The sequence below is a fragment of the Nannospalax galili genome, unplaced genomic scaffold (genome assembly GCF_000622305.1).
Source record: "Nannospalax galili isolate Female #2095 unplaced genomic scaffold, S.galili_v1.0 scaffold1206, whole genome shotgun sequence".
NCBI classification, from domain to species: Eukaryota; Metazoa; Chordata; class Mammalia; order Rodentia; family Spalacidae; genus Nannospalax; species Nannospalax galili.
Genome location: NW_008355162.1, coordinates 171,429 through 192,324, shown reverse-complemented (window position 1 = coordinate 192,324; position 20,896 = coordinate 171,429). Strand labels below are relative to the sequence as shown.

The 20,896-nt window shown below is 39.2% G+C and overlaps 1 protein-coding gene across 6 annotated transcripts in view; it reads left to right on the top strand.

Annotated features, from left to right (window-relative positions):
* The window catches only part of Cnot6 (CCR4-NOT transcription complex subunit 6), a 74,639-nt gene that overhangs the window by 37,086 nt on the left and 16,657 nt on the right, over window positions 1-20,896 (top strand). For 5 of the 6 annotated variants that reach the window (XM_008852231.3, XM_008852230.3, XM_008852229.3 and 2 more), the window contains 2 exons: window positions 11,470-11,656; window positions 14,292-14,377. In XM_008852231.3, the coding sequence (XP_008850453.1) occupies window positions 11,470-11,656; window positions 14,292-14,377 (273 nt within the window). The remainder of the gene's footprint in view (window positions 1-11,469; window positions 11,657-14,291; window positions 14,378-20,896) is intronic. The other variant, XM_029555613.1, reaches the window with a different exon arrangement.

The following is a 20,896-nucleotide window of genomic DNA, read 5'->3' as shown; positions in this document are numbered from 1 at the left end:
TAGCTAGGGGGATCGGTACGAATGATGCGGGGGGAGTGATCCCTGACCTGACCTCCCTTTTTTAGGTCAGGAAGAAGACCCGCATCCATGTGTCAGGGTCCCACGTGTTTTCAGGGGAGACCCATGGAGCTAAATTATTGGCTTCATCCCAAAAGTGTTTGATATCTTTGGTTTCACTTTCAACCCTCTGGTTTTAAGGAGAACCTTGAGTGCTGCTGTTTGTGGTTCCCTGCGCTGTGGTGGTAAACTGCCCATCGTGGGAGGGTCTCATGAAGGAGAATTTGCCACAAAAGTAGAAGATGAGGGTGACTGCCAAGAGGGCACAAAGGAAGCAAAGAAGCACTGTGAGCCACTCGGATGTAAACCGCCCCGACATGTAAAGGTGTATCGGATCCAAATGTCTTGTGCTCAGTGAGGGACTTCTGGAGGCCGTGACGCCTCCAGCTGTATGCTCACACAGTATCTCCGGGTAAGGCAACAGGGTGACCCGAAGCCTGGGCTCTGAGTTTGGGGTGGATCAGCTCTTATGTGAACTCACCAGGACGAGCCAAGAGGGGGGAGGTGCCGACGTGGGCTTCAGGACCACGTGGCTGAATGTGCCTCCCTGATCTAACAAACTAGTCCATCAATAAAGATGACAGACAGGGTGGAGGGGACAGAGAAGGGGGCTACTCACTTACCATCGAGCAGCCGAAGAAGCAGACAAATCCAGGGGCCTGCTTAAACGAACCGAGGTTCTGGGTGTTGCCAACACTGTGGGTAGGAGTCCCTGTTCAGGCGCCAGGTATTGCGGGTTCTCCTCGGGCCAGCTGTGAAGACCCTAACCTGGATCGGGTCCCCTACCAATTAGGGGGGACAAGAGGCACGGAGTCACGACACATAGAACCCGGGAGTCGGGTAGAAGCAAGCACTAGGTGGGTAGAAGCAAGCACTAGGTGAGGTGCTGCAGACTCGTTTAATGCAGGAGGGGCATGCCTTATATTTCCCTTTTCTTCGCCCCCAAGTCCCTTTAGTCAGCATATCGTTTTCTGATTGGTCCACGCCATGCAGTCTGTCAGCAGTCACTGGGCTCGCGAGCAGGGTACGGAGGCGTGGGCTCCTTTTGGCGGGCTATTTGCGGACCAAGAAGTGAAGTGAATTCTCGCTGAATCCCAGGGCTCTGAGTCCACGCCATCTTTTGGAGGCCTCTTGATACAATAATGAATTTTCTGATCACTGTAGACTACACATCTCTTCACTTATTTAGGACATTTGATTTCTCACAGCATTCTTTTATAGTTACTGTGCACAAGACTTGTACATTTTTTTCTGAAGTGTCCATTAACTACTTCATAATTTGGATGCTGTAGTGGTAGGATCTTGTATCATACAACTTTGCAGAACCTACTTCTGGTGACATTTTTGCATACACTATCGAGTTTTTACAGATGATTAATGCCATTGGCAGAAAGAGGCAGTTTTACTTCTGCCTTCTGAATCATTTCTTTTTTTAACTCTTAATATATTGACTAAACCCTCCAGTATGCTGAGTGGGAGTAGTGAAACTAGAGATTCTTGTTTTGTTCCTGATCTTAGGAAACTGTTCATTCTTTTACCACTAAGCTTTTTATAGATACTCTTTTCAAGGTGAAGACATTGTTAATTTAGTGAGTTTCTTTTGAAATCAGCAGTGGCTGTTCTTTTGTCAAATGCTGCTTAAATTTGCATCTGTTAGGTTGTATATTTTTTAGTCTGACTTTGGCGGTTTTTTTATTTTATGTGCATGACTGTTATGCCTACGTGTAGATAAGTACACACGTGTTGTGCAGTGCCCATGGAGGACAGAAGAGGCTGTTGGATCCCCTGGAACTGGAGTTATGGGCAGTTGTTAGCTGCTAGGTGGGTGCTGGGATTCTAAACCAGGTCTTAGGCAAGAACAGTCAGTGTTCTTAACCACTGAGCCATCTCTCTAGCCCAGCTTACATCGATTTTGTGTAAGACTGAATAAACTTTTAATTTCTAGGCCAAAGTACTTGTTCTCTTTTTTGAGATAGGGTCATCCCCAGCCCTAAGTACAAAATTTTAGGAAATCAAATCCAATACTTTTTTTTTTTGGTCTTTTTAAGACAGGGTCTCTCTGTAGCCCCAGCTGTCCTGGAACTCACTCTGTATACCAGGCTGGCCTCCAACTCATAGAGGATCTGCCTACCTCTGCCTCCTGAGTGCTGGGATTAAAGGTGTGCGCTACCACTCTCGGCCAAATCCAATACTTTTAAAAGAATTATGGGGCTGGGAGTGTAGCTCAGTTAGTAGAGTGCTTGCTTAGCATATGTCTGAAGCCCTAGGTTCCATCTCCAGTATTGTATAAACTAGGTGTAGTGGTGCATGTTTGTAATCCCAGCACTGGAGCTGGAGGCAGGAAGATCAGAAGTTCAAGGTCATCTTTGGCTAAATAGCTAGTTCAAGGCCTGCCTGGGATACATGAGACCCTGTCTCATACACACATTTTTGTTGTTGTTCATGAGAAATTTCTTACAACTTTCTCGTGCTATTTTTGTCTCAGTGGTATGAGGGTGTTGCTGGTCTCAGAGTGATTTGGGAAGTATCCTCTTTTCAGCTTCTGGATGAGTTTAAGTAGAATTGACACTATTTAATCTTTAAACATTTGTTAGTGGCTTCATCTAGTTCTTCAAATTTTTGTGGGAAACTAAGTACAGAATCAATTTTCATAATGTATATTGGTCAGTTCAGGTTGTCTCTTATTTATAATTATGCTTTAATAGCTTGTGTCTTTATATGAAGTTGTTCTTTTTATGTAGTTGAATTTCTTAGAATAATGCTCAGATGTTCTGCTATTTTCATAAATTACCAAGGTATAAGTTACCTACCTATAAGACCTTTTTTAATGGATAGTAACTTTTGATAAAACAGTTGCCATGTAATGTAGAGCGGGTTGTCCTCTTAACTCCCCAGCAACTGTAGCAATGCCTTCACCTACCACCTCTGGCAGCTACTGATCTTTATTTTATTCTATAGTTTTGTCTTTACCTGTATGTCAAATATAGTTACCATTTGTAGATGTGGGGGTGTAAGTCTTGGGTTTCCATAGATACTCAAACCTGGAAACTCCCAATGTTTTATTTTAGAATGGCATGTTACATGCCATTATTGACTTCCTATATACTGTGTCACGTCTAGATTTCTTTAAAAAATCTAATATGAAATAAAAGTTGTGTAAATAATTGCTGTGCTCTGGGAAAATAATACAAAAAAGTCAGAATACATGTAGTTTTCCTTCAGCATATTTTCAGTCTTGTTGCATCTGTAGATAGTAAAACCCACAGATACAGAAGGCCAACTCTATATGGAGGCAGATATGCCCCACGTCCTTCCTGGGTGGACAGTAACTGGTCTACAGATACTGTAAACTTGTGAGATTTTTTTTTTTTTAACCTATTTCTTGTTCTTTTTTTTTTTACATGGTGCTGGAGATTAAATCCAAAGCCTTGCAAACCCTCTACCACCTGCTGTGTGTTTTGTTTTGGTGTTTGTTTCTTTAATAGATAAGATCTCACTATGGGGGCTGGAGCCATGGCCCAGGGGTTAAGAGCACTGGCTGCTCTTGCAGCCTGTTCCCAGCAGTTCTGTTCCCAGCACCTGTATGGTGATTAACAACCATCTGTAACTCCAGGTCTTCCAACGCCCTCTTTGACCTCTGTGGGCATTGCATGACATGAGCGCACTGACATACATGCAAGGTAATACACTCATACATATAAAATAAAAAATGATCTCACTGTGTAGCCGTGGTTGGCTTCAATTTCTACCTTCCTCTTGTTGAAATCACAGATGTGCCCTCTGCACCTGGCCGGGATTCACCTGTTTGATGATGTGGAAAGTATGTAGTGATGCTTCCTTTTTGTCCCAGACAGTAGTAGTTGGCTTCTTTTTTTCCTCCTAATCCAAGTCTGGCTGGAGGGTTAGGGTTATGTATTTTTTTTTTTTTTCTACTTCTCAAAGTACCAGCTTTTGGTTCATTAGTTTCATCTGTTTTCCTGTTTCATTTCACCAATCTCTTCTTGCTTCAGATATAATTTATTTTCTAGTTTGTTAATGCCGAAGCCAAATACCTTTTTAGATTTGAAGCTTTATTTTCTTTCTTGTTAGTCTTTTGATTGCTTCTGGCCAGTGAAGTAGCTGCTGCATTTGAGACATTTCCCCCTTATCGTCATTGATTTCTAAATTTAATTCCAATGTAATTTTGTCAGAAAACATACCTTTATTTCAATCCCTTTGAATTTATTGGGGCTTGTTACCGGTTCTGTCTAGTATGCATTCTATCTATGCTTGAAATAATCTGTATTCTGCTGCTTTTGAGTAGTCTGTAAATGCCAATTAGGTTAAGGTTGTTAGAGTTGATCATATTGTCCATTTCCTTTTTGCTTTTGCTTCTTGTTAATTGGTTTTGAAATCTCTGACTGGATTTGTCTTTGGTTTTGCTTGCTAGGACTGTGTAGTCCTGATGAGTTAACCTACCTGTTTATTATAATAGGACTTTGTCATTCCCTATAACATTCTTTTCTCTGAAGTCTGCTTTGATAGGGACCCAAACCACTCCGGCTTTCTTTCTGTTAGTATTGGCATTGTTTGTATTCCTCATCCTCTTACCCTTGTAGTTTTGCGTTTGAAATGCATTTCTTATACATGGCATATAAATTGGTCATTTCAAAAATTCAGACTGACGGGCTGGAGAGATGGCTCAGTGGTTAAGAACACTGTTCTTGCAGAAGACCCAGGTTCGAATCCCAGCACCCACATGGCAGCTAACAACTGTCCATAACTCCAGTTCCAGGGGATCCGACAGCCTCTTCTGTCCTCTGTGGGCATTGCATGACACTGGTGCACTTACCTACATGCAGGCAATATACATATACACATAAAATAAAAATAATAAGTAAATTTTTAAAAAATTACTAAAAAAAAATTCAGACTGACAATCTCTTTATTTGGGATATGTAAACAATGCTGTGGTTACATTTTTAATTCATCATCTTGCTAGTCTTTAGTCATTTCCTTTATTCTGTTTTATATTTTATTTTCCTACCTCTTTTTGAATTAACTGGATGTTTTTGAATGTTTAACTTACTAGCGTGTACCTTGTCATGTGCCGCTGTTAACAAGCAGTGTGAGAACCTTACACTTCTTTTTCTCATCTCTGTGCATTTATCTTAGGTCACATCTATCCTGAATCTCCCAATATTTTCTATTAATTTTGTTTTAAATAGTTAATTTTTGTTTTATATTTTGAAATAGGGGGCTCATGTTCAGGGGCTCAGGATGGCCCTGAACTTACTGTAGCTGAGGATGAACTCCTGACCTTTCTGCCTTCACCTACCAAGAATTACAGACATGTGCCACCACACCTGCCAATAGTCAATTGTTTTTTAGAAACTTAGGATCTTTTTTAAAGGTATCTGTTTGTTTCCCCGTATATTCACCACAGGTTTGAGCATCTCTATCTGAAATAGTCCAGAATCCCAAACTATCTGAATATCCATTTTAAGAAATTTTAAATTCTGGAGCATTTCAGATTATCAGATTAGGAATTTCACTGGTGATGTCTTTATATCAGTAATCCTGAATCTGAAAGACTCTGAAGTGTTTTTGGTCCTTATTTGAAATAGAGATGTGCAGCTTGAATTTCTGGAAAATTCCCATGTGGTATAACTTTATACTTTTCAGTCAATGAATTCTTTAAACTTCCCTTTATCAAAAAAGGTAAATTGCCTTCATTTTAAGAAGGTCCTTAGACATAGCTGGGTTGAGTAGATTGTACTTTAGTTTTTTTGAGTTCTTTTTTTTTTGTCTTTTTGAGACAGGGTCTCCCAGTAGCGCCAGCTGGCCTAGAACTCATTATGTAGACCAGGCTGGCCTCGAACTCACAGAGATTCGCCTGCCTCTGCCTCCCGAGTGCTGGGATTAAAGTTGTGCGCCACCATGCCTGGCTGTTTTTGAGTTTTTTATAGCTTGATGTTTACTGACATTTTATTTCTGTATGAAATGTAATTTTTCCCAGAAGATTGCTAAAAATCAGTATTTTTCTCAGCCTGGTCTACATAGTGAGTTCGAGGCCAACTGGGGCTACAGGAAGATCCTGTCTCAAAAAGACCAAACCAAAAAAAAAAAAAAATCAGTATTTTTCTCTTTATCATTTTAAGCTATTTGATTACTATGTACATGCCTTCATGGATAGTTGTTAGGTGCCATGTGGGTGCTGGGATTCGAACCCGAGTCTTCTGCAAGAACAGTCAGTGTGCTTAACCGCTGAGCCATCTCTCCAGCCCCCATGAATTTCATTTAAAAAAAAAATAATTTGCGTTATAAGAGAAATACTGATAATCTGCTTATTTTTTATTGTTGGTATGTGTTCATTTTATATAGTGATGAATTTCATAAAGACATTTTCATTTAGGCAGGGCATGGTGGCACGTGCCTTTAATCCCATCATTTGGTAGGCAGAGGCATGTGGATCTCTGAGTTCCAGGCCAGTCAGAGCTACATAGTGATACTCGATACTCTGTCTCAAAGAACAAAATAGAAAGACCTTTTCCCACCTGCCCTTCTGTACCCGGATGTTTAGATTTCCTGGGCTTTTTGTGTCTGTGGGTGTATTAGTTGCTTGTCTCTTGATATGACAAAAGACCCGGCAGAAGCCTCCTAAGGAAGGAGCTTGTTTCTTTTGGTTCAGAGTTTCAGGGGCTGCCGTCCACATGGTGGGAGCAGTATACTGGTGGCTGGTCACATGCTTCCAAAGTCAGAAAGTAGAGGGCACTGAATGCTGGTGCTTAGCTCACTTTCTGTATTCAGTCCAGGGCCTCAGCCTATGGAATAGTTTGGGTTATAGCCTGTCTTCCCACCTTTAGTTAACCTAATCTAGGTAATTCTTCAGAGACAGGTCTAGAGATTGTTTCCATGGTTACCCTAAATTCCATCAAGCTGACAGTTGAGATTAGCTATCACAGTGGGTTTATAGTTTTCTTTAAACAAGGAACATTTTCTTCCTCTTTCTTGTTAAATAGCTTGAAATGCAATTCATACATCATTCAATTCATTCACTTAAAAGTGCACATTTAGTGAGTTTTGTGTCATAGACTTGTGTAAGGTTTACCATAATCAGTTTTGAGAACACTTCCGTTATTCCCGAAAAGAACTTGACTTATTAGCAGTCATTTTCCGTTTTTCTCAGCCTCTTTTCCAACTATTAATCTTCTTACATTTCATGTAAGTGCATTCATACGCTATGTGATCTTTTAGGACCAGCTCTTTGATTTAGCTAAGAATATTTTCAAGGTGGATCCATATTCTAGTATGTATTTGTTTTGCATGTAATCTATTGTATGGACATACCATATTTTATTTATCCATTCATTAACTGATAGAAATTTGGATTGTTTCCATTTTTAAGTCCTAAAACAATTCTTCAATGAACATTTATTTACATGTCAGTTTTTCTGCGGATATGTGTGTTTATTTCTCTGGAGTATACACCTAGGAGTGAACTGCCAGCTCGTGTGTTAACTCTGTGTTTAGTTTTTTTGAGGTATATTTTCTTAGGGGAAATATATATTTGATTTTTAGTTTTAGTTTTTTGAGATGGGGCCTCACTATGTACCTTGGCTTGCCTAAATTCACTGTATAGCCCAAGCTGGCCTCAGACTTTTGGTCTTCCTGCCTTAGCCTGAGTGTTGGAATTATAGGCATGCACTACCACTCTGGTTGTACCCAGATCTTTTGCTTATTTTATTTTTTAAATTTTGTGCACGCACTCATTTTTGTGAATGCAGATGTGGAAGGTTGGGAGACAACTCTGTGTTGTTGGTCCTGCTTTTCACTTTGAGGTAGGGTCTGTGTTGTTTTTCTGCTGTGTATGCTGGGCCTGCAAGATTGCAAGAGCTCCTGGGGATTCTTGGCCTCCCATCTCCCTTGGGAGTGCTGGGGCTGTAGATGTTCATGCTGTGTGTCCAGTTGATATAGGGTCTAACTATGTAGAACTTGCTATGTAGATCATCCCAGGCTGTCCTTGATCACACAGCCCAGCACATGTCCAGTTTTTATGTGTATGAGTGTTTTGCCTACGTGCATGTAAGTGTACCTATGTCATACAATGCCCAAAGGCCCGAAGAGGGCCTCAGATCCCCTGGAACTGGAGTTATAGCCTGTTGTTAGCCACCTTGTGGGTGCTGGAAACTGAACCTGGGTTCTTTGAAAGAGCGGCCAGTGCTCTTAACTGCTGAGCCATCTCTCCAGCCCCCAGTTTTTAATGTAGGTTCTGGGAATTCAAACTTAGGCCCTCGTCCTTGATCTATAAGTGCTTTTATCCCTTGACCTATCTCCCCAACCCCTCTTTTGTCCATTTTAAAATTGAGTTTTTATACTAAGAGTTCTTTATTCTGAGTATATATGAACTAGCGGATTTATGATTTGCATATATTCTGTGGGTTGTCTATTTACTTATGATACCCTTTAAAGCACAAAAGGTTTTTGTTTTAATATTTTCTAAATTTTATGTGTACGAGTGTTTTGCCTGCATGTATGTGAGTGTACCTGTGGAGACCAGAGGAGAACATTGGATCCCCTGGAACTGGAGTTATGGAAGATGGCTGTTAGCTACCATGTGGGTGTTGGGAACTGAACCCAGGTCCTCTGTAAGAGCAGCCAGTGCTCTAACTACTGAGCCATCTCTCCAACTCCTTTTGTTTTTTTTGTTTGTTTTTGAGACAGCATCTCCCTGTAGCCCCACTTGGCCTGACACTGGCTCTATAGACTAGGCTGGTCTCAGGCTCACAGAGGTTGCCTGGCTCTCAAGTGCTGCTTAAAGGCAGGTGCCACCATTCCTGATTAAAAGGTTAATTTTAATGAAGTGGTTTGTCTAATTTTTCTTTTGTTTGTCATCATTTAACCATCGCCTAATACAAGGCCATTCCAACTTGAGTATGTGCTTTGTTTTGTTTTGGTTGTTCATTTTGCAGTGCTGGCCATTAAACCCAGGCCTTACACATGCTTGACAAGCGTCCTGTAATTGAACTGCACTCCCAAATTATGATTTTTAGTTAAGGTGTGAAGTAAGGGCTCAGCTTCACTCTTTTATGTAGTGATCCAGTTGGCCTCTCTTTTTTTTTTCTTAAAATATTTGTTCTGTCTCCACTTGATCCCTGTTTGGGGGGTCTCCAATTACATAACCTATTCAGCTGTTAAAAGTTGCACCAGATGTTACTGATACACTTTGCATGTTTTTCAGTGTTTTGTCTTTTATACTTAGATTGGTTTTCTTGCTCAGCCTTCAAATACAGTAATTTTCTGCAGAGGCAAATCTACTGTTAATCTCATCTCGTCTTTTTTTTCTTTCTTCATTCTGGAACTTGATTTATCTTCAGAAGTTGAGTGTGGGTGTTGGGCTATCATCTCCATTTCCACAGGGCTAGTCTTTTTTTAGCTCAGTAGCTGAAACTTTTCATGTCTGCTTGCTTCATTGTTGTTACCGTCCTTGACTTGTTTTGATTGATTTTTCTCCCCATAATGGATTTTACTTTCCTATTTATTTACATGCTTGGTAGCTTTTTGGTTGAGTGCCAGATACTGAGAGCTTTTCTTTATTAGGTTATATATATATTTGAATATTCTTCTGGCTAGTCTTGGGCATTGTTTTGGGGTGCAGTGAAGTTACTAGAAAGCATTTGAATCTTTTGAGGCTTGATCTTAAACTTTCCTAAGTGAGGCCAGAGCAGCCATTAGTCCAGGGTGGAATTTGTACTTGATAAGGTCCCGTACCTTCGGAGTTGAGATGTTTTTTTCCCCATCAACAGTTGGGAGCACAGTCTAGCCTTGGCTTTTTGGATGTTTCCCTCTCCATGTCAGGCAGTTTTTCACAGTGCTTGAGGGGAACCTTCTTCCTATCAACTTTCTAATACTGTGCCTTGAATTCTAACCTTGGTGCCCCTGAACTTGTCTCTAGAATTTGGGAAGTTACTCTGCTCAAACTGGGATTGCTCTCCCTGCTCTGCTTTTTGCAAATGCTGTCCAGGAAGTCAACTGAGACAATTATAGAGCCTACCTTATTTGTTTCCTATTCCTCAGGGGTAATTATAACACCCTGGTTAGTGTCTGATGTATATTTTGCAGGTGTATGGATAACAATTTTAGTCCTTGTGACTCCATCTTGATTAAAAGTTATAAGATTGCTTTTTCTCAAAGGCTATATATTTCCATTATCATCTGCTTTCATTCTCAGATTAGCTCCTGAACCATTAAGGAGATTATGGAGAAAGTTATTAGATGGATTATAGAAACTATTAACCTCTTACTCAAGAAATCCCAAAGTACAGATTTAATGCTGCATTGAAAGATGTTCTATTTTTAGTTATTGAATCCTGTGTCTGTTGCTTGATCACATAGTTATAATGCCTGAAATGTTTCTGAACAAGTATTTTTACTTGTGCATGAATTATATAGATTTTATTTACTTACATGAGGGAGTTATCATTTGAATAATTGAGTCTTAATCTCAACTAATCTGAGAATATAAGACTATTTTGTAGTTTCCCTTTGGCTTCCCCCCCCACCCCAAGTCAAAATTTCTGCTTTGTGATGTATAGAATGAATAGCTTCTGTGACAGTAGTATTTTAAAAAATATTTTATTTATTATTTTTATGTGTATGAGTGTTATGCTTGCACGTAGGTAAGTGCACCCATGTCATGCAATGCCCACGGAGGACAGAAGAGGCTGTCGGATCCCCTGGATCTGGTGTTAGGGACAGTTGTTAGCTGCCATGTGGGTGCTGGGATTCAAACCTGGGTCTTCTGCAAGAACAGTGAGTGTTCTTAACTGCTGAGCCATCTCTCCAGCCCCGGCACTAGTATTTTTATTTTGCTTTGCTTAAATTCAAATCATTCATAGTGTATAAATGCCGGATTTATCATTGCTAAAACTTAATCATGTCTTTATATCTGAGGCCATTTAAAGGATAAATTCTTTCCCATTGTGTTCTTAAAAATAGTCTTAAGAATTGACACTTCTGTAAATTTTTTGTTGTAGTTGCTAATTAGAAAATTATAATACAGTGCTAGCAATGAATTGTTAAAGAATAAATAAAATTTGCGTTAAGTGTTCTTGAACTTTTTTGTTGTGTTTTTTTTGTTGTTGTCGTTTGTTTGCTTTGAGACAGGGTCTTCCTGTAGCCCCAACTGGCCTGAAACTTGCTATGTAGTTCAGGCTGACCTGGATCTCCTAGAGATCCTCCTGTCTCTGCCTCCCAAGTGAGTGCTGGAATTAAAGGTGTGCGCCACCATGCCCTGTAGACTTTTAAAAATAAAATTTGGAGCACCTAATCAAAGCATCTGAGTTTTATTTAATACATAGACATTTAAATTTATTTAATACATTAGGACATAGACAGCACTATATAATCCTTCCCCTGTTTTTTGTCTTACAGGAAAAGTAAGAAGCTTAAGCTCATCTTTGTGGTCACTAACTCACTTGACAGCTTTGCATCTGAGTGACAATTCCCTGTCCTGTATTCCTTCAGACATTGCCAAGCTTCACAATCTGGTATATCTGGACCTGTCCCATAATCAAATCCAGAGTTTACCGGCAGAACTCGGAAACATGGTATCACTCAGGTATACAGATTCATTTAGTAATAACTGTACCCCTGAAACAAAATGCAACATGTTTCATTAGGAAGCAAAACTATTTATTTGCTATTTGAACAAAGTAAACGTAACTATCTTTTATTGAAAGATTTTGGGGAGAATTAATTGTGAAATAATAAATGAAGTAGATCTGCTGCTTAGTTTTATATCACTGTATTTTGTGTAATGTATTTTTGAGCTGAAATTTTTAGACAAAGTGGAGGTAAACACCTGTAAGGCACAGTATTTATTACTCCACATACTTACTGTGGCAGACATTTGACACCGTCCATCCTTAATAACACTGAGCCTAGGACATTATTGCCAGTTGGTGAGACATTTCTCCCCTCCCAGGGCTTTTATAAAGTCTGTGCATGAATAAGTCAGAATTAGTTGTTATACTTGGAAGTCTGTAGTATGATGTGCAGAGTCTGTAATGACACCCAGTTCACTTGGCAATCTTGACTTTACTTTTTTTTTTGGGGGGGGTCTTTTTTGGTCTTTTCTTTAAGACAGGGTCTCCCCCAGCTGTCCTGGAACTTGCTGTGTAGACCAGGCTAGCCTTGAACTCACAGAGATCCACCTGCCTCTGCCTCCCAAGTGCTGGGATTAAAGGCGTGCACCACCACACCTGGTTGACTTTACCATTTACAGATTGTGTGATCTTGGACAAGCTTCTTAATCAGAAGTTCATGATATCTGAAATAATGAGAAAACTCTAGTGATTTGGCGTTTATTATGTTTTAGTAAATGGTAATTGCTGGATTTTTTTCTTTTTCTTACAGGGTAGATCAAAGCTATATAAATACAAAGCCCAATCCAGTTGTTGTATTAATCTCAGTTTACCTGACTTAGCACTGTAGTGGCTTTTCTACTGCTGTCAAAAGAGGAAAAACAGCTTTGTAGAAGTGTCTTTGCCTTTATTGCTTCCAGTCTAGCCTTTGAACATTTTCCTTAGTTTAATTATTGAGTATACGCTATGATTATTTTTTTTAATATTTTATTATTATTTTTTTGTGTGTATGCATATATTGTCTGCATGTAGATAAGTGCACCCGTGTCATGCAATGCCCTTAGAGGACAGAAGAGGCTGTTGGATCCCCTGGAACTGGAGTTACAGATGGTTCTTAGCTGCCATGTGGGTGCTGGGATTCGAACCCAGGTCTTCTGCAAGAACAACCAGTGTTCTTAACTGCTGAGCCATCTCTCCAGCCCACACTATGATTATTTTTAAACCTCTGAAATAGACTGACTTATAAAACCACTTTCCCATATAATGTATTTGGAAATAAATAGCCAGTTATTTGGAACTATCTAGAAACAGGTCGTAGAAATAGTTCTCATCTGAAATTTAATTAATAAAACAGTATAGGAAATTGACAGTGTCTTAGTTCAGTATTGGGTTGGTTTTTTCCTTCATAAAGAAGTCCTATGATATTTATATTGTGGTTATGAGAGAAAACCCGTTAAAATGATTATTTGTTAGGGGCTAGAGAGATGTTTCAGTGCTTTAGAACACTGGCTGCTCTTGCAGATGACCCAGGTTTCATTCCCAATACCCACAGGGTGGCTAACTACCATCAGTAACTCCAGTTAAAGGGGATCCAATGCCTTCTTTTGTCTTCCACAGGCATTAGGGGACATGAGTGTACTTGTATACATGCAGGCAATACACTCATACATTAAAAAAAATAGAAAATAAATAAAATTTAAAATTGGATAAAGAATAATCATTTGTTAATACAGCTGTTATTTCTAAACTGAAACTCTAGTAAATTTGGAGAATTACTAACAAAGTTCATTGTACAGCAGTCATTAAGCTCTTGAATTGACACTACATTTGTCACTTTGGCTCTTTTAACAGTTCTCATGGCGGGTTGTTTTAGCTCCTTATATTTGTTGCTGTGACCAAATACCTGACAAGAAACAACTTACATAAGAAATTATTTTGATTCATGGCTTGAGGGGATAGAACCCATCGTTGTGGGGAAGGCCTGGTGGCAGAAACACAAAGCTGCCTACCTGTCCCACTCATCATAGTCAGAAAGCAGAGATGTGGGGGCGTGCTTACTTCCTCCTTTTTTCCTTTTTATTCCGGCTGGACCCCCAGCCTGTTGGGTGGTAATACCCATGTTGAGAGTGAGTCTTCCACCCCAGTTAACTTCTCTGGAAGTGCCCTGGACATATCCTAGACATGTGTCTCCTAAGTGATGGCAAAATCTAGTCAAACTGACAATGAGTTAAGTGGAGCACAGCTGCTATAAACTAGCACTACTGTGCTCTTATTGCAAACTGTGTTTGTAGTCTGTAGTAAGATAAGTATTCCAATTGAGAATGGTTTATGTTGGTGAATCTAACAACTTTAAAACCTGGAGCTTGTATCATATTTTGTTCTTGTTTCATTTTTTTAGTAATTTATTTTTTCCCTATATTCTGCTAAAAAGCTTTTGTCTCTGGCAGTATTTTTGTTTTTAGCTACATACAGTTTGAGAATCCCAAGACATTGGAATATAGTATATAATTTTGTCATTTTTAGGTAATATGTTCCTAGCAATAATATTTTTTATTTTAGCTGTTGAAGATCGCTATGTGTTCTGACTTCCTGTAATTTTTATATCATCAGGGAGCTCCATTTAAATTACAACCAGTTACGAGTTCTACCTTTTGAGCTGGGAAAACTGTTTCAGTTGCAGACTTTAAGCCTGAAAGGTATGATTTCCATTTTTTCTTTGTAGTTTCATGTGTGTGTTTGAATCCAAAGAAGCCCTAGAGAGAATTCTTCGCTGGGGGATTTTTGGGGACAATTACAGTCCCACCACCTCAGATTTTATTGGTTTAGATGCATCTTAGTGTTGTGTAACTATTCAGCTGAAGGCTAGCTTAACAGACTGTGTTCTTTCTTTGTTCCTGGCCTCTGCCTGCTTTTCTAACCTCAGTTTTAATGTGTCCTGGTGGTACATTCCTTAGGCCTTTTTTTTTTTTTCTTGGTCTTTTTGAGACAGGGCCTCCCTGTAGCCCCAGCTGTCCTCACAGGAACTCACTATGTAGACCAGGCTGGCCTTGAACTCCCAAAGATCTGTCTGCTTCTACCTCTCCTAAGTGCTGGGATTTAAGGTGTGCACCACCCCGCTCATTAGGCCATATTTTATTTGATTTTGTTATATAGTTTTCTTCTTATGCTCAAATTAAAGTGCAGCCTCCTGTATAATGAGAAAATTTCCTCAGTAAGTAGAAATTTTTGATCTGTTTTGTGCTAGTAATAAAAAAGTCATGTTTTTGAGCCTTGCTTTCTTTTTCTCTTTCTTTCACTTGATTTTTTAAAATTTTATATATTATTTTTATTTTATGTGTATGCATGTATTGCCTGCATGTAGGTAAGTGCACCCGTGTCATGCAGTGCCCGCGGAGGTCAGAAGAGGCTGTCGTATCCCCCGGGACTAGAATTACAGACAGTTGTTAACTGCCATGTGGGTGTTGGGATTCAAACCCGGATCTTCTGGAAGAACAACCAGCGTTCTTAACCGCTGAGCCATCTCTCCAGCCCCTTTTGCTTGATTTATGCATGCTTGATTAATATATTAGAAACTTGGGGAGGCATACATATTCCAGTAGAGACTATTGTGAAATGTTTTAAGCCAGAAAGACTAAAACTCACATTTTAATGGTATATCAAGTCTTGCACGTTTTGTAATTTGATTCTTCAGCCAGTCTTAGGATGGTGTGGACAGTCTGATGTACAGTTGTTTCCTAAAGCAAAGATTTCTGGATAGATTCTTTAAGAGTTGCATTCTTGTTTCTAAAAGATAGTTGTGAAATTTTATTCCTATAAGTCAATTTGGTACATCATAAAAACTATATTTAAAAATGAAAGATAGAAATATATGTTTATATATTTAATCATTTTTAGTAATCAACTTTGCAAATGGTTAAAGTCCACTGCATGTCAGAGAAAGCTACTGTTGTATGTTTTTCCTGTTCAGAGTTTTATAACTTCACATTATAATTTACAAACAGTAATTTGTATTTATTAAGGACTTGCAAACAGGTCATTGGTCAAAATTTTTCAAACTAATTTGCATAAAATCCTATGAAAAAAGAGTATTGGGAGATAATCCCTTGTTCTCCCAGTTCAAAAAGACCTTTTACTGTTTGACCCTTTGCATCTACTCTTCAGTGTTCCTCGGAGATGCAGTGTCAGAGACCTGTGTTTATCTCTGCCTGTTGAACAGTATTAATGCCTGTTGTCATAGTAGTCTTCTTTTTTGGACAAATTTTGATGTCCTTCTGAGCTTTTGCAGGTTATACTTTGAGTTCTAATGCTGTGCCAGCTACTTCTTAAAGCCTCATTCTCTGAAAACTTGTGTATGATTTGTCAGGACTCTTGTGATTGGAGTGAGGTGGTCTGTGTCCCTCAGCTCACGTTCATCCTCTTTGCTTTATCCACCCTCCTCCAGAATCTCACAAACTGCCTTCTTTGAAAGTTGATTACACAGGCCTAGCATGCTTTACTTTTTTTTTCCTCACATTTTTCCATGTTCCTCAGAAATTGTGATATAGTGAAAGGTAGAGCTACGATGACTAGATATTTGTTGACTTTAAAGACATTTTTGACATACTTGTAGATTTATATATAATCTCCTCCAGGGTAGCGTCTTTCAAAACTGTAGTGCATTATCACAAGTAGCACAGTCAAGGAGGGTACAGATCATTTCTTGAAATAAACCAGGCACAGAGAGACAAGTATTAACTGTATTAATGACTTTTCTGTTGCTGTGATAAAACACCATGTCCAAGGGAACTTAGAGAAGGAAGAATTTATTTAGCTTCTGGTTCCAAAGGGGCATCTTCTAGCATTTGTTTTTGTCAGTTTGGGGATTTTTTTTTTTTTTTTTTCCCTCCTGAACAATCTTGCAAGCTCCATTGTTGATAGTTTTTATCTTCCTTGGGGTTTTAGTTTCTACTCTTAGAAGTCATTGGTTTTAGATGGTTTCCATCTAAAGATGGTCTTACCTTCATGTGCATCATCTCTATTTCTTTCTCTAAGAAGCACTCTGTGTTTGCTCATGTTGTTTTGTGTTCCCTTGAGTTGGGAGACATTCATGTATCAGCCCTTCGTTGAATGTGTGGTTTAAACATGCTTTCTCCCAGTATATATCTTGTCTTTGTAAAACAAAAGTTTCTAATTTTAATTAAGTTTCTAATTTTTCCTTTCCACAAACTTGCTTTTAGTATCAGATCTGAGAACTCCTGTTCTAGGTCTTCTATTTTGTTAGACAGATTTTATGTTTTTCAGTTTAAAGTGTTAAAAAGATACAAAGACTAGTTAACACCTTCTGTTTTTTTTCCCTGTGGATGCTCAGTAGTTGTGATTCATTTCTTAGCACTTTTGTCAAAATTATTTCTGCATATCTTTATGGTCTGTTTCTAGATTCACTATTCTGTCCATCATTTATCTCTTTCTACCAACAATACACAGATACAGTAGTTCTCCAAGATTTTAAAATAAGACAGTCTCTTCTATGTTAGTATTCAAGATTGTTTTAGCTTTTTTAAGGGTTCTTTTCCTTTGCCTTTCTATATAAATTTTAGAATTTTTTTTGTTTGGGATTTTTAAAAATTTTATACCAAATTGAGAAGAGTTGGTGTCTTTTTGCTGTGCTTGGGAAGAATTGGTATCTTTGCTGTGTTGAATCTTTTCAATAGATAATACACCCCTTGTCTATTTATATTGCCTTTGACATTTTTCATTAATGTATAGAGTGGACTTTTATGTGGTTGTTTTGTGTCTTGCCGTCTTATTGCTTAAAGCCTTTGTTGTTGAGTTTTCTGTGTTTTTTTTTTAATACTATTTTTATTTTATGTGTATGAGTGTATTGCCTGCATGTATGTGAGTACAGCCATGTCATGCAATGCCGTGGACATCAGAGGAGGGCGTTGAATTTCCCCTGGTACTGGAGTTAAGGACGGTTTGTAGCTGCCATGTGGATGCTGGGGATCGAACCCGGTCCTTTACAAGAACAGCTCTTAACCGCTGAGCCATCTCTCTAGCCCTTTCTGTGGGTTTTTAATACATTTCTTGGGATTTTGTTTCTACTAAGAAAATCATGTCACCTGTAAATGAAGAAATTTCATTTCTTCCTGTCCAGTATATTGTCTTGCCCTATTGCAACCTTCAACTCCCAGCCTTCACATAGGAGAAGCATCCCTTCTTGCTCCAAATCTAAGGAAATGTTTAGTATTCATTATTAAGCACAAACAAGGTGAGAAGTAGGTATTTTTATCAAATTGAGGAAGTCCCATCCAGTTATTTTTTTCTGAGAATTTTTAATTTTGGCGGATTATATACTTTCATTTTTGTATATTGAACCAGCCTTGCCTTCCTGGCATAAACATTAATTGACCGTGGTGTCTTTTATTCATTTTTTATTCATTGTGCATGCTAATATTTTCTCAGGGATTCTTTTGCTATGTATTCTGTAATGAGAAATTTGTCTCTATGTTTGTGGGGTTATTTTTTTCCCTTGTTTTGTATTTATTGGTTTTGGATAATAGTAGCCTTGTGGAATAAATTTGAAAGTGTTCTCTTATCGTCAGTTTCCTGGAAGAGATTCTGTAGAATTGATGTTCATTCTTCTTTAAATGTTTGGTAGAATTTTCAATGACAATAATTTGGGCACTAGCAAGATGACTCGTTGGGTAAAGGCACCTAACACCAAGCCTGACCACTTGAGTTTGTTGGTAGGAAAACTGATTCCTGCAAAGTTGTCCTCTGACCACCACACATGCACACACAAGCAAGCAAGCAATAAATGTTTAAAAATTAAGTTCAAAAAGAAAATAGATCTTGTCCTCTGGCATCCAGAAGTGCATCTTATAAGGTACATGAGATTTTATTCTTGGTAGTTTTAAAGTAAAATCTCCTTCCTTCCTTCCTTCCTTCCTTCCTTCCTTCCTTCCTTCCTTCCTTTCCTCCCTTCTGTCCCTCCCTCCCTCTCTCCCTCCTTCCCTCTTTCCCTCCTTCCCTCTTTCCCTCCTTCCCTCTTTCCCTTCTTCCCTCCTTTCTTCCTTCCCTCCTTCCCTTCCTTCCATTCTTCCCCTCCTTCCCCTCCCTCTCTTCCTTCCTTTTTTTGAGACAAGGTCTCACTATCTAACCTTGGCTGGCCCAGAACTCACTATATAGACCAGGCTAGCCTTGAACTCAAAGCAGTCTATCAACCTGCCTCCTGAGTGCTGGGATTAAAGACATGTGCTACCACACCTAATATTTTCTTTTTTCGGTCATTTTGAGACAGGATCTCCTTGTAGCCCCAGCTGTCCTGGAACTCACTATGTAGACCAGGCTGGCCTTGAACTCACAAAGATCCGCCTGCCTCTGCCTCCCAAGTACTGGGATTAAAGGCGTATGCCATCACACCCGGCAAAATCATTTTCTTAGTAACCATAAGATTTAGATTATGTTTCATAATGAATTTTGTCAGTTTTAGTTTTTCAAGAAAGTGGTCTGTTGAGCAAGACATGGTGATCCATGCCTTTAAATCCAAGTACAGGCATAGGCAGGAGCTATGCCTAACTAAGTTAGGGGTTAAGTTTCCCATTTTTAATTTTGGTTTTCTTTTTGTTCATCCTAGGTTTTTTGTTGTTTTGTTTGTGTTTTTGAGACACTCACTATGTACCCTAACTAGCCTGGAACTCCCTGTATAGACCAGGCTGACCTCAAACTCACAGAGATCTGCCTGCCTCCTGAGTGCTGCATGGGATTAAAGACATGCCCATCATACTTAGCTTCCTCCTAGGTTTTGTTTTCTTTTTCTTGTCTTCCTGGGATAGCATGGACTGTTTTAACATAACCAGTATGATTGAATTGTAGTGATACTGAGTGCGAGCGTTTGCTTTGCCTATTCTTTCAGAATACTGATACTACTTTATCACTTCAAGTAAAATACAAAGACCTTAACCATTTTAACATCGTCTTGCTTGTCTTCACTTAACAGTGTAATTGTTGAAAATATTTTTGCTAATTTGGAATCATTTTGGGGCTGTAATTTTTTAACTGCCAATCATGATTTAGAAAACCTAAGGGAAGGAATGCCCAAGCATCTGCCCTGTATTTTGTTTGTCACATTTTTTTTCCTTCCTTCAGCTGTTCCAGACTTTCTTCTTTTATTATGTCCTATCTGTCTCCATGGAGAATGTCTTTGGAGGTTTCTTTTGGGTAGGTCTGCTGGCATTAGATTGAGACTATTGTGTGAGAATGTTTGTGTCCCTCTCCTTCCTGAAGGTTATTGTTATGGGTCAGAACTTGGGGTTAGCAGTTCTTTTTTCCTAAATTTTATTTATCATTTTTATCTTATGTGTATGAGTGTATTACCTGCATGTAGGTAAGTGCACCCGTGTCGTGCAATGCCCTTGGAGGACAGAAGAGGCCATTGAATCCCCTGGAACTGTAGTTAACAGTTAGCTGCCATGTGGGTGCTAGGGTTCGAACCAGGGTCTTCTTCAGCCAGTGTTCTTGACCGCTGAGCCATCTCTCTAGCCCCAGTGGTTCTCTTTTTTTCAGCATCTGAAAATTTCTGTGTATTTAGTCTTCTGTAAATAAGGTATTTTTCTCTGGTACTTTCAACTTTTTTTTTTTTTTTTCCCATTTTCTTTAGTTTTCAGAGGTTTATGGAGTATCTAGGTACTTCCTTTGGGTTAGTCCTGTTTTAGAGATTCTTGAATCTGAAGGCTTAGTTACTGTCCTTGTTTGTTTTTTTATTGCTGTGACAAAACACTCTGACCACCACTAGCTTGGGGAGGAAAGGGTTTATCTTTCATCTCGTGGGTCAGGGTTCATCAGGGAGCCCAAGGTAGCCCCTGTTCAGCCTGCTTTCTTATGCAACACAGGCCCACCTGTCCAGGGGTGGCACCACCCACAGTGGGCTGGGCCTTCCCACATCACTCATCAAGAAGATGCCCCTCAGACATGGCCATAGGCCAGTCCAATAGAGGAAACTCCCCAGTTGAGGCTCCCTCAACCCAGGTGTGTCAAGGTGACACTAAGCTATCCAGCACAGTTACCAGATTTGGAGAGTTTTTCAGTCATTACTTCTTCAGTCCCTTAGCCGTATTGTCTTTGTCCTGTGCTTCTCGGAGTCTCTTGATAATTTTATTTTCTCATAATTATCAGTTGAATGGATGTGGGCACATTATTATTATGATCCTTAAGATTTTATGTAAGCTTTCTGTTTT